Here is a 12,931-nt window from a genome sequence, read left to right as displayed (position 1 = left end):
AATTAAAAAACAGAAGTCAAGCATTTTACTTTGTAAATACCACCATGATGAAGACGTTACAATGCCTAATTTTTCCAGCCTGATTTTTAAACCGCAAACTGTTTCCAAGCATACACGATGCAATCCTAATTTAAAGTACTACAGGGAGTGGTATTGGCATAACACAAAGAAGTCACACATAACTTGCCATCAAACTGGTACTGTACAAAAGACTTGCATGTTTTTTTCAAGGCACTTTTACCTATTACCTTCCACCCTGCCAGAAACCTACTAAAACTAAAATAAAATATTTTGTTATTTCAGAATCTGATTAATACCACCACATAATTCCAATTCTCTTCAACTATAATTAAGTTTCCCCGGTACATATGTAAATGGAGATGTTTAATCAAGCTAGTTTACCGAATTACCTACAAATTGATTTTTTTCTGTAATTGTTCTGTTGTTTCAAAGAAACAAAAAGTGTTGCCACCCCTCACTTTTTGGGAAAATGAAAAAAAAGATGTATTGTCTTTTTAAAATATGTGTAAACATTTAGTTTATAAAGAAAAAAAACCAAAACAAAAAAACCCCCTTATTATACCATTCTGTTGAGATTGAAAGTCAAGACTCTTACAGTCGTACTTCTCTCCCGATCTAATAGGTCAGTGTTAAGTGACTTAAACAAAAGACATTCCTCTGAAAACGGTCAGGTACAAAAACTGGACTGAAAACAAGAGACAAAGCAGCCAATATCCAAAGAAAACCTTTGAAAGATCTTTAAAATGACTGAAGAACTATTGTTCCAGACACTTTATTACAATAAAGTCTGTGTCCTTGAAGGAAAAATATAAAACAATGGCTTGCTCATGACTTTCACACAACATTGTCATGAAAACTAACTTTATATAGAGCAAAGTCAAAAACAAGAGTGTATTATACATCACTGGATTCCAGTAGCTAGTCGAATAAGCTTCCTGCGGTAAGACAGTACACTGCATAAAACAGCTGACATTTTTTTTCCAGCACACTGCAAGATCACAAACCAGTATTGCTAGTCATATGTCACCTATGGCCTTGCTGGGCATAGGTGAAATGGCCCAACCCTATTCCTGCTGTCCATTGTTTCGCAGTTGTTGTTTTTATCAAACAATCAGGCTGAGTATGTAATACTCAGCCTGCATAACAAATGTTAGTACCATAAAAGAAAGACTGGGTGACAGTAAATTTCCGCTCATACTCTGAGTTAAAGATAATGGAATGCACCATAATCTTCTTGATGCATGCTCAATCATCCAGGTAAGGAAATCTCCAAAGTTGATTCTGTTCATCTGGACGTAGCGTTTTCAGAGGCAGAAACATTTCGTCACTCATCTCATCCCACTTCCTTCATCATAGAATAGAATAGTCATGGTCAATGGCCATGAGCACCATTCACAAAGAGTTGGAGAATGGCTGCAATCACAGCATTGTACGATGACGAAAGATGCACCCTTAGGCCCCCTCCTCAATTCAGAGATGGTCTTTCCCTTTTCACGTAAATGGCCTCCTTGACTCCGCGCTCAAACCAGCATTCCTCCCTGTCCAGGATGTGTACATCCTCATCATTGAAAGAGTCCACTGGCCTGTAGGTGTAAAAGGACTGCAGAGTCCTGGCCTGACGAGGTAGGTCTTCTGTGTTGTGCCATCCGCTTTGCCAGATGTTGTTTGATTTCCCTGATGTATAAATCCTGGCAATCCTCCTGGCACTTAACAGCGTACACTATATGTTTGTAAGTTTATAAGACTGGGGAAACCTGCAGTCAGCTGAGATTGAAGAAGTCACTTGGATGAGTGACGAAACGTTTCTCCCACTGAAAAAGCTACGTCCAGATGAACAGAATCAACTTTTGGAGAATTCACCATAATGCAACAATGTCAATGTCAACATTTATTTTTCTCACAAGGTCTGTACAGGATGTTTGTACATTTGAAAGAAAGCTTCAGTCATATTATTCTTTTTGAAAATACAAGAACACAAATGAAATATGATTCAAATTCAAATTTTATTTGTCACGTACACAGTCATACACAGTACGATATGTAGTGAAATGCTTGGACAACTGCTCGTGACCTAAAGAGAACAAAAAAGGAAAAGGCTATGAATAAGATAGGAAATAAATATGAAAAATTAAAAAGGGTAAATTTAACTAGGAAGGAATAAAATATAAATTAAGGTTAAAAATGAAATAACTGTACAACACAAATTAGAATGAAGGGTAAATTTAACTGGGAAGAATAAGATAAAGATAAATATATAAATTAAAGTTGAAAATAAAATAACTGTACAACAAAATACACAATACACAATATAGAACTATATAAGAATGTATGAAGAAATCTAAATATAAATAAATATATACACAATAACAGCAGCTGTACAAGTATTAACTGGAAATGAAGAATATAGTGACCAGTGTTGTGCAAAACCAAAGTCCAGAAAGTCCAGTGTGTGTGTAAGAACCATATGTGTGGGTCAGTACTGTGTGGTGGTGTGATTGAGAGACCGTATCGCCTGCGGGAAGAAGCTCCTCCTCAGTCTCTCTGTGTTGGTCTTCAGGGAGCGGAATCGCTTTCCTGACCTCAACAGAGAGAACAGTCTGTTGTTGGGATGGCTGAGGTCCTTCACGATCTTCCTGGCCTTGGTCCAGCACCGCCTGCTGTAGATTGAGTGCAGGTCAGGGAGCTCGGAGCGGATGGTGCGCTCAGCTGACCGCACAACCCTCTGTAGAGCTCGTCTGTCCTGCATGGTGCTGTTCCCGAACCAGGTTAAGATGTTTCCCGCCAGGATGCTCTCTATGAATGTGTAAGATAATTTTTATTCATATGTAATTTATTACAATTGGTGATTCGATATCATTTAATTGGGCGGATCGTATTCCCTCTCAACATTATGTGGAAACAGTATTGTGTGTGAGTGCTAACTTTTCCCAATGGATCCCTCACACATATCATTGTGACTGTTCTCTGTGGAGACTTATACAGTAGCTCCTTGACAACACTAGATAATTAGGTGTGTAATTTCATACCTTGTAGATTTAATAAGAGGTTTAACTTTCACTGGTTATAGAAACGAAAAGAAGGCATTTAAGGTCAATGCAACCTTTAAATTTAGGTTTTCTATTTATCATTTAGGGCAAAATACAGAAACATTAAAAAGAAAAAATACCAGTTCTAATTCCGTCACATGCTTCTCTAAGCAGCTCTGGTTTTTCTCTAAATCTATCAGCTGTGATTATCTGAGGTAACAAGAATCTACTTAAATATTGTAGTAAGATAGGCACATAAAGCGTCCTCAAGTAACGCCCTTTCTTGTACCAGTGTATGCGATTTCTTGTTCTAAGAGATGCGGCCCATTTTTGTTGTTGTGGGCAGACAGGTGCAACAGGAGAACACGCCCTTTTTCATTCCAGATTTTCCTTTTCATACACGCAAGCACAAGACAAGCGACAGAGAGGTTGAGGTTGTCAGTATTGTTGTTGCTTTTACACTAACCGCGGTGGCATTCAGAGAGGGTTTTTTCCTACGTTTGAGCGTGGTCTTCTTCTGTCTTACTCCGGTGAACAACTGATGGAAAGGGCTTCCTGCTAGGAGCCATGCCCTCCCTGGCAAATCTGCGAGCGACACTCACATAACAAATAATTTGAGCTATTAAAAGGAAAGCGGCTGCGAGGTGAGTGCGCAGTGGACTATTTTTTTGAGTGCCTATCTTAAATGAGCTAAACTCAATTACAACATTGATGTAATTTACATTTCTGTTATTTATTATTAGTTTAAACCTACCGTTTATTTCCGCAAGTTTGCGCTATAGACGTTAGCTACAGTTGATGAGACTTGTAGAAAAGAAGAAAAAAAAACTGTCATATGATTTAAGTAACCTATATGTGAGCTACTTAATGAATACACTCTCACCAAGTTATATAATAGCTTTTTTTCGCACCTATCCTAAAATGTCAATGTGAATTTTGTCACTCTCTCTCCCTCTCTCTCTCTCACTTTATATATATATATATATATATATATATATATATATATATATATATATATATATATATATATATATATATATATATATATATATATATATATATTTAAGATAGATAGATAGATAGAGATATACTGGGATCATGGAATCCCAGTATATCTCTATATCTCATAATTTAATGGAATGAAAAATATCATTTTTAACTTTGTTTCCTTTTTTTCCTTATTTTAGCCTCTTCCACCAGTGATGGCCTTCTTTCGCCAACTTCAGCTTCTTCTCTGGAAGAATGGACTGGCTGTAATTAGACGGCCAGTGAGTGAGATTCAAAGAGTCCAAAATATCTAGTTAATTACCTAAGAATGAAAAAATGGCATTCTGCACATCCCTGAAATGAATATTATTACAAAGCTTTAAAATATGTTGTGTTTTTTCAGGTATGGTCCCTGACTCTGATCGCCTGGCCTTTGATCATCTTCATCATCCTTGCTGTGACCCGCCACCAGTTCCCTGCTGTTGTGAGGGAAACATGTAAGTGTAAAAAAATCAATTGCTGCTAATTCTGCAAACAAAATCAAGCCTTTTTTTAACCTCATATTGAAAATGCACAGCCTGCCTATTCCACTGTAAGCGTCCCTTACAACAATCAAAAATATTTTTTTAATGAGTAGAAGCTTTGTTTGGAAATATTAACTTACATTTTGCATTACTGGTGTTTTGTTTTTGTTGGGTTTTTTTATTTAACTTTTATTAGTTTTAAAGGGTACTCTTGAAACTTACCTTTCTGATAGTTATGTAAGTAATGACACAATATTAACTCGATTGGACCGCATTCTTTTGTTTGTCATCTTAAAGGTCAGCAGGTAAATACTTGGAGACATTCTAGTTTTGCAACCAAAGTAAACAAATGGACAACTAAATGCAAACATCAATGGTCCTTCAGATTTGAGCCTATCCCATCACTATTGACATGGTGTTTGTTCTGCTTTATTATTTAATGCCTACTGACATCACATTTACTCTGCTTTAGATTTGTGTGAAACTTTAAAAGGAGAGGCTTTTGAGATACCTTTGTTTTGCCACCTACAGCCTTTTTTAAATAACAAGGTTAATGGTTAACAGAGAGCCAGGTTCTCAAACAGCTTTCAGCCTAAAAACCCCCCACATGTAATCACAGCAACATTAAGAAATGGTATATCTAAATTTCAATAAAATCCTTAAAAAACCACAGGAATAACCTTCTTTCTCATGGTAATGTTCACCATGGGAAACAACACTTTTAGATGACTAGTTGATCCTGTCACATTTGGTGGTTCAGGCTTGATTGGCAGATTGGATTTGAAAGATATGTGAATTCACTTGAACTTTAATAACCCAGTGTTCAAACTTTTTAGTAAAACAGTCAAACCAATAGGACCTCTTCTTGCCCCTGAGATACCGTTTAGTGGGTATTTTATTTTATACCTGGTTGAAAGAGACACAGAGTCAGAATGCACCAAAATCTGACTGGTGTATAAACGTTTTTGGAGACAGCAAAGCAGTTCTCATTTTTAGTTTTAACTGCTACATGTTCCATATTTTTTAAGTAAAGTTACTCCATATGTTATATTGTTCCTATAGAACTAGCGGTGTGACTATACGGAATATCTTTTAGTTCTGAAGGAAAAATGCACCTATGCAGTATGTTCTAGCTTTCAAAACTTGCACGTCATGGCAATCAATCAAAAATTACCTGATTAAACACAGGTCATTCTGAGTTAATCTTTGGATCTCTCTTTTTTGTCCGATACAATAGCTCAGATTGTTTTCTAACAAAGAAGGCAGAGGTTGCGCACTGGTCATGAAACCCATGTACAGTAATGCTGTAGATGCTTCTAACTATTCCAGGAACTTCTCAGACAGAGTGTTTGTAAAACTGTTTCTCAGTATCAGATATCCTATTGTCGTTCACATTATTATCTTGAATTGATGTCATTTTTAAAGCTTCTGAACTATCTGCATTTGCCAAATGCATGCAATTACGTACCTAGAAACAATTCTTAATGAATATGACATTTTCCAGTGTCATCACTACAGCAAAACCTTTATCATATCTCCTCTAGGTTATGTGGGTCCCCGAAACCTCCCCAGCACAGGCTTATTTCCTTTCCTCCAGACCCTCATGTGCAACACAGATAGCAGTTGCCATAACACATCTCGCCTGGTAGAACCAACAACATCAAAGTCGAGGAAAGCAAGGTACCTTCTTCGTCAGTATACTCAGTGTATATACAGTCTATGTATATAATCTGCAATCTAAGTGCTAAAACATATTTACAAATTGCATATTTACTGCAACTATGATTTAAGTCAATAACCCTTCATATATTATTGTTTAAAACTACATTTTGAACTCTGCTGACTTTAAATCACATGGTCCCTGTGTCTCAGAGGAGGGACGCACCTTAGGATCACAGCATCACGTGACATGATTAGTCAGTGTGTGATCATGAAAATTTGGCAACAACAGACTTTTCCCTGTGGAGGAAGGGAAGGATCTTAACCCTTACCTATCACATTACACGTGCTAACAAATGCCATTATCTGGAAGCTTCTTTGATTTAAATTCCCTGAACTGGAATGTCAATGGCTGCTAGAAGAACCTGTTTGTCTACTTCTTATCTACCAGTACATTTTACTTAGGCTTCATTTCAGGGAACAAGAATATTGTTCGGTTAGGTTTCTTTTCAGGGACTCAAAGTGTCATCGAGTTAAGCTTCATTTTAATGAACCAAAGTATTGTAGAGTTAGGTTCTATTTCAGTGAATTGCAGTATTATAAATATGATTACCGTAATTGTCGGGCTATAAGCCGCTACTTTTTGCACAAGCTTTGAACCCTGCGGCTTTTAGTCAGGTGCGGCTTTTCTATGGATTGTCCGTGATTTTTGTCATATCGTAAGACGATTTGTTTTGTTTGTTCCGCTGTTGTACGGCACTACGTTGCCTGGCGGAAGGATCGGGGTTCAAGAGTGGTATGTTAGTCACATGTCCGTCCGCCAGGCAACGTAGTGCCGTACGAAGTAGCGCGAAAAACAAACTTCAAAGTAGCGGTACGCGTTCAGCGGGAGGCGTGGATGATGAGCGGCGATAAACTTGCGAAAAGCAAGTTATGCCCAACTCCACCGGTGGATTCTGACAGCGTGGAAAAGTGTGAAAACATCCACGATCACCAACGGATTTCTAAGGGCTGGACTGCTGCATGATGGAGAGGAGGACACCGCCACGGCCCTTCTGAGGGTGTTCGACTCTGACACTGACAATGAGGATTTCTTTGGTTTTGAAAGTGACAACGAAGGAGAGAAGCGGAGAGTGGATGACGAAGCCATCCTGAGCCTGTTCGTTTCCGACACTGGAGAAGAGGACTTTGGTGGTTTTAGTGCGCAGGAAGAAGAGAAAGATGGTGGTGAATGACTGACTTTTCTTCTTGTTAAAGCTGTGTCACTGCACCTGAGCCTAAAAGGTAGTCCGAATCTATTTTTCTGGTGTGCTGTAGGCTACTGTTATGTACTACATGTGCAAATATGTACCCATAACTTGTTTTTCAAAATATTAATAAAAGTGATGTCTCCAAACAGCCATCTCTTTCCTGACAATTCCCTTTGTGCATATTCTCTTACATATGATAAGTCAACATTGAAACACCTGCGGCTTTTAGTCAGGTGCGGCTAATGTATGTACAAAACAGGATTTTCCCCTGATTTTAGCTTGTGCGGCTAATATTTAGGTGCGCTTTGTAGTCCGGGAAATACGGTACTGTAATGCATGGTCAAAATCAAGCGCCTTAAACACAGAAACAAAAGGTATTTTTAATTTAAGACAGAAAGATGAAACCTTTAGCACTAAAAGGGTCCTAAATGCATCTAATAGAATATATTTACTACCTCACCTGCCCTGTTATACCTGTACCACAGGTCTGTGACAGAGAGTTCTCCACTGGAGAGTCTTGGTCAAGTGGGGGATTTTCTTAACCTTCTCCCCAACAACTTCACCAATGATCATGCAGAACTGTTTAAACTGCTGGACAATTTGGGTACGTTGCTCAACTAACATAATCACTTTGATCTAAATGGTTATCTAGTATTTATCAAAGTCCTGCAGTTTTTCACAATATCTTTTTGCTTTTTAAAGGCACATCTCACCATGGAAGTCCTAAAAATGCTCCTGTAACGACTTTCTTCAACAGTACCAAAGATCAGGTGGGTATTGTGGAGAAATAAAAGAAGATACAAGGGTTCTCAGTACTAGTACAGTTTGTATTAAGAGCTGATTGATAGCATCTTCAGTCAAGTTTGAAAATGATCCTGTAGGTCCTGTAGATCATAGTCAAACCTCAAGGTTGCATTGCAGCAATGGCTACAAAACATGTACTGCATTTATTTACTAAGCACACTTATACTTATTTATGTTGTTACTAAACGTATACCCAGTCCAAGATTTGAAAGATAACTAGATAGATAGATAAATTTATGTGTCAAAAATATTCAGTTTCCCCTACAACCATGCTGCTGTTACTGACTAAATTTGGAGATATTGCATTTACAATTTCTAATAATGTTGTGTTAGCAGACCAGTTGTATATTTGCTAGTAATAATAACAACAACATGCATTCACCTAAACTGCATTTCTTGCAGGAGAACCTGGATAACATGCTTGAGTCAGCCAACCTGTTAAAGAGGGCCATTTGCACTGTGACTCTGCCCATGCTGAACGAAAGCTCGCTAGATGTTTTCACCAATGCTGTGTTCACTTTCTGCAAGACCAATAACACAGTGTTCGAAGTCTCACTCTATACAGTCAATCAGGTATATTTTTGTGTTTGCACTTGATCCTATACATTTTGTGAAATATAGGCCCATGTATGTTAGGTCGGCTTTAGTCAGCACACTGCAATGACACTAACCAAATGTATTCTTTTCTATTTGTTTTGTGTTTAGTATTTTTTGTAATTGAATCTTGCTTTAGGAGGCTTAGATACTTTCTCTGTCTGGTTGTCAGATACTTGAAGAATGGATGCTGACCCAACCAGAGGAATTGATGGAGGTGGCATGGGTGACAGTGACATTCCTCAATCAGCTGCAAAATGACAGCTTGCTATGGGACCGTCTTCTAGCTCTTCCTCAGCTCTTTTCAGATGGTTCTGTTGACCAAATGCTGAGAACACTGGAAGACATACTCAAGCACCTACAGGGGTAAAGTATTTTCAGTGATGAAACAGTTTTTAAAAAATAAATGAAGGTAGCGGAAGTAAGGGGTTAACGTAGTATGTCAGATTATTTTAAAGAATGGAATAGCAAAATCAAACCATATTTAGTAAAAAATAACATATCAGTACCTATTAGTGGTCAATAAAAGCTTGAAAACTGGTGAATTCAGCTTAGAAGTACTCTTGATATTGCCTTTCACTTTTTTAAACTATATTTCCAGTCCATACTATATTTTGGACTTGAAGATTTAATGCTTCTGAAATTGTCTCTTTAGTGATGCATATACCATGGAGGAAGATTTCCCTGAGACCAGTGGCCCGCTCTCCAAGTATGATTCATTTCTTGCTGAAGCCATCAGAGTGATCACCTATATCAATCATTGGCCTGGCAAAAGTAACTATGGACCATTTGCTTTACTGTAAATACTCTATGTATCACCCATGTCTGCTAATATCTGACAGTGTGCTTGAATTCTTCATAGATGTCACCATTCCCCTTGGAAAACTGGTCACAAATGACTCACTAGGAACAACGGTGAAATTCCTCGTAGAAAATGTTTTGGATTATGAGATACCACTGGATAAGGTATGCATTATCACGCAACAGTTCAGTAAACAGTACTATGCAAAGAAATAGCAATGCCACAGAAGGCAGTTCCTTTCATGTGAAAAAAGGTAATAGCAAAAGAGTTCTACATGTGCCTTTCAATACATTGCACATTAAATATTTCTAGTTATAAGGTTAAAAAAAGTCATCTCTTTCTTCAGGGTCATTAAGCTGGTCTTAGGGATTTTAATTCTAATAAGGAAGTTATTTATGCAACAACAACAGTTCCACAAAGAGGGTTGTGAGGGTTGTGTACGATTCATTTACACATTTACACAGACACATCCTGTTAAACTTTTACTTTCTTGTCTTTACTGAACAGTGGTAACTCATATGAAGAGATTTTACGTGAGAATGTCAGAGCAATGGTACAAATCCAAGTTCAGGAAAGTCATTTATTCAAACCACATATTTAAACCAACAACAAAATATTTTAACACAGTTAAGAAGCTTGCAGGGAGTAGTTGTCCACTCACTTTTACAAACACATATGAAGTACAACTGTTTTTCTCTTAGTAATTTGAATTTCTGGCTTTATTTTTAGCTGAAAGTCTGGTTGTTCCAAAGTGCTCACAAAACATTTCCTGGAAACTGAATTTCACAATGGGAATTAGAAAACAAGATTCAAATGAGGGAAAACAGAGACATAAAATTTGCATGTAGAGCAAATAAACATTTTGATAAGTAATATAGTGACTGTATTTGTTTTTGCTCCTTAAAGTGATATTACTCTCTATCAGACCATACTATAGACAGAATATGCAACTATTAAGGATACTGCCTAACATTAGCTAAGTTAAAATTGTCTAAAGCATATTCCAGTTAAAGAACCCACTTAAAGCTAACATATATATTTACTTTTTTGGTTAACACTATCATCTCTCCATGACCATTGTAGGCTTTCGGCCTGATGTTGGACAAAGATCTGGTGCGTTCTTATCTGTGTGATAACAGCAGCAACATCTTGTGGTCAGCAACAGCATGCAGCTCAGGAATTGTGGACAAGGTTCTAAGCATGATCAGCACAGAAAAGGTGGCAAGACAGGTAGGCTAATGTTATTAGCATTAACAGAGAGAATCACATATATAAGAAATAAAATTTTCTTTTAATTCCTTTTCCATTGTTTTGATTGTTTTTTAAAATTGTTCCATATGCTCCCAACTTGCTTTCCCAATGCGACTTACGATTAAGAGCATGCCAAATAATTATTTGATGACATTCGAAATGCTTTCGTGATAGTAAGAAGCAACCACATCTTCCAGTCCACACCTGCACAGAAACCTCAACGGTATTCAGTTGGCAGTGGCTTTACAATATTGATGTTTTGATGAGATTCATGTTTCGTTCCCAGGTTTTCCTGGCCTGGATTAAGGAGGTTGCTAAACATGACGTGCTCTTTGCCAGAGGACTGGTCTACAATCTGACTGGATATTTCTCTTCAGGAGAATCTGAAGCCTCCAACATCACAAGGACCAGGCGCAGCTCAGATACAGAACCACAAAACGCAGAGGAAGAGCTGTGAGTACAGTGTTTTCTCCAATTTAAATAATACTAGTAGAAAATCAATTGAAGCTAAAATGACTGTTCTTCTTACCTTTGATCTGAAGCTGATAAAACTTTCGTATTACTTATTTGTTCTGCTAGTTCTCCTGTGATTCTTGTAATTTTGATGTCTTGTGCTTTAAGCTGAGTCTTATCATTTGCTTTGTTAGGTTTCTGAACATCGGTCAGGCAGCATTGGAGCTTGTACAAAATGTGCCTGAGGTGAATACGGTTGTCCAGGGCATCCTCAGAACTGGTTATCAGTCCATGAAGCTAGCGTCAGAGACCATTGACATGCTAAAAGGTATGACAACAAAGCATCATGTCCATAGTGAGGTCTCACCTGTGAGAGCATTTATTTGAAAATTAACATTACGGTGAATGTTTCACTTTTATTTCCAGCACTATTAAAATGGCTTTCCAATCATTATTGGTGATTCTTATACATCCAACAGGGAAACATAAACTAAAATAAAAATAAAAGACATGGGCTGTAAGAATGTCAGGTTTATAAAGAGAGCAGCATTTGAGAAATAGAGAAGCTTGTGCACTCAGCGGACAATTTGCTTTATCATCAGTTGCGTTACACAATACATACCAAAGACATGAATGGAAAAAGTTCACACCCTTTCTCATGGGACTGATGAAAGATGAAATGTTGAACCCAATAAGATTAGTTAGCCTGTGGGAAAGTACACACACACACAAAACAACAAAACAAGCAAAACTGGACAAAACAACACTTGTACTGAAGTGATATGTGTGTCTTTTGTAACTTAACAAAGTGTCTAAACTAGGAAAAGTTACTGATTTTATGGCCTAATCCAAAAACCAATTTTCTCACTAAGTTGAGTTTGGTTTGTTTCTGTCTTGCAGACATTCTAGAGAATGTCCTGGAAGATGCTAATGACCTCCAAATGATTTATCATACGTTGCTGACAAACCAGTCCGAGTCACGCGCTTTGATGGACCGTGTCCTCAACAGTGTGATGGAAGTAGTTATGAAGGTATGTAGGATTTATGTTGACTGACCTTAACTTTTAGCCTGTGAACAGGTTCTGTGTCAAAATCTGGCATCTTACACATGTGATCTCCGCTGTCAGTTGAGCTTTTTATTGTCACTTCATACATTAAGTATCTCCCTCAAGGCTTCCGCAGTAAATCAGATGATGTGTTGTTCTGTTTTACCAGGTGATGTCGACTGAGGATGTAAAATGTGAAGAAGTTCTGGCTTCCTTGGACTGGCTGTTATCCATCAATAGCATAAAAACTGAAGTATGGACAGCACTGATCTGCCCCAACAACGGGAATCTGCAACAAGCTTTGCTGATGGACTGGGAGGACTTGATTAAAAAGGTAAAAATATATTTTATGTGCAACTTGTGGTCTAAAAAAATGCTATATTATGTAATAATTTTTTACTACATTATAAAAAATAAACTTACTCAAGTGAAAAGCAACAGATTCTTAACAAGGAAGGCTTAATCCTATAAATTAAAAAGTATAAATATGTTTTTTTAAGGATTTATTAATTTA

The 12,931-nt window shown here is 37.5% G+C and overlaps 1 protein-coding gene across 3 annotated transcripts in view; it reads left to right on the top strand.

The window, feature by feature from the left end:
* Window positions 1-438: 438 nt before the first annotated feature.
* abca12 (ATP-binding cassette, sub-family A (ABC1), member 12) overlaps window positions 439-12,931 on the top strand; it is a 62,044-nt gene continuing 49,551 nt past the window's right edge. For 2 of the 3 annotated variants that reach the window (XM_080903715.1, XM_080903713.1), the window contains exons 1-15: window positions 3,432-3,691; window positions 4,235-4,315; window positions 4,438-4,531; window positions 6,103-6,238; window positions 7,953-8,071; window positions 8,170-8,237; window positions 8,674-8,844; window positions 9,038-9,231; window positions 9,521-9,639; window positions 9,728-9,831; window positions 10,751-10,897; window positions 11,205-11,371; window positions 11,566-11,699; window positions 12,272-12,402; window positions 12,587-12,751. In XM_080903715.1, the coding sequence (XP_080759841.1) occupies window positions 4,250-4,315; window positions 4,438-4,531; window positions 6,103-6,238; window positions 7,953-8,071; window positions 8,170-8,237; window positions 8,674-8,844; window positions 9,038-9,231; window positions 9,521-9,639; window positions 9,728-9,831; window positions 10,751-10,897; window positions 11,205-11,371; window positions 11,566-11,699; window positions 12,272-12,402; window positions 12,587-12,751 (1,815 nt within the window). In that variant the 5' untranslated portion in view covers window positions 3,432-3,691; window positions 4,235-4,249. Of the gene's footprint in view, window positions 2,825-3,431; window positions 3,692-4,234; window positions 4,316-4,437; window positions 4,532-6,102; window positions 6,239-7,952; window positions 8,072-8,169; window positions 8,238-8,673; window positions 8,845-9,037; window positions 9,232-9,520; window positions 9,640-9,727; window positions 9,832-10,750; window positions 10,898-11,204; window positions 11,372-11,565; window positions 11,700-12,271; window positions 12,403-12,586; window positions 12,752-12,931 lie in introns of those variants that run through there. The other variant, XM_080903714.1, reaches the window with a different exon arrangement.

The sequence above is a fragment of the Rhamphochromis sp. 'chilingali' genome, assembly GCF_963969265.1.
Source record: "Rhamphochromis sp. 'chilingali' genome assembly, chromosome: 14".
Lineage (NCBI taxonomy): Eukaryota > Metazoa > Chordata > Actinopteri > Cichliformes > Cichlidae > Rhamphochromis > Rhamphochromis sp. 'chilingali'.
The sequence above is the reverse complement of the archived record's forward strand: the minus strand, read 5'-3'. Positions and strand labels throughout refer to the sequence as shown.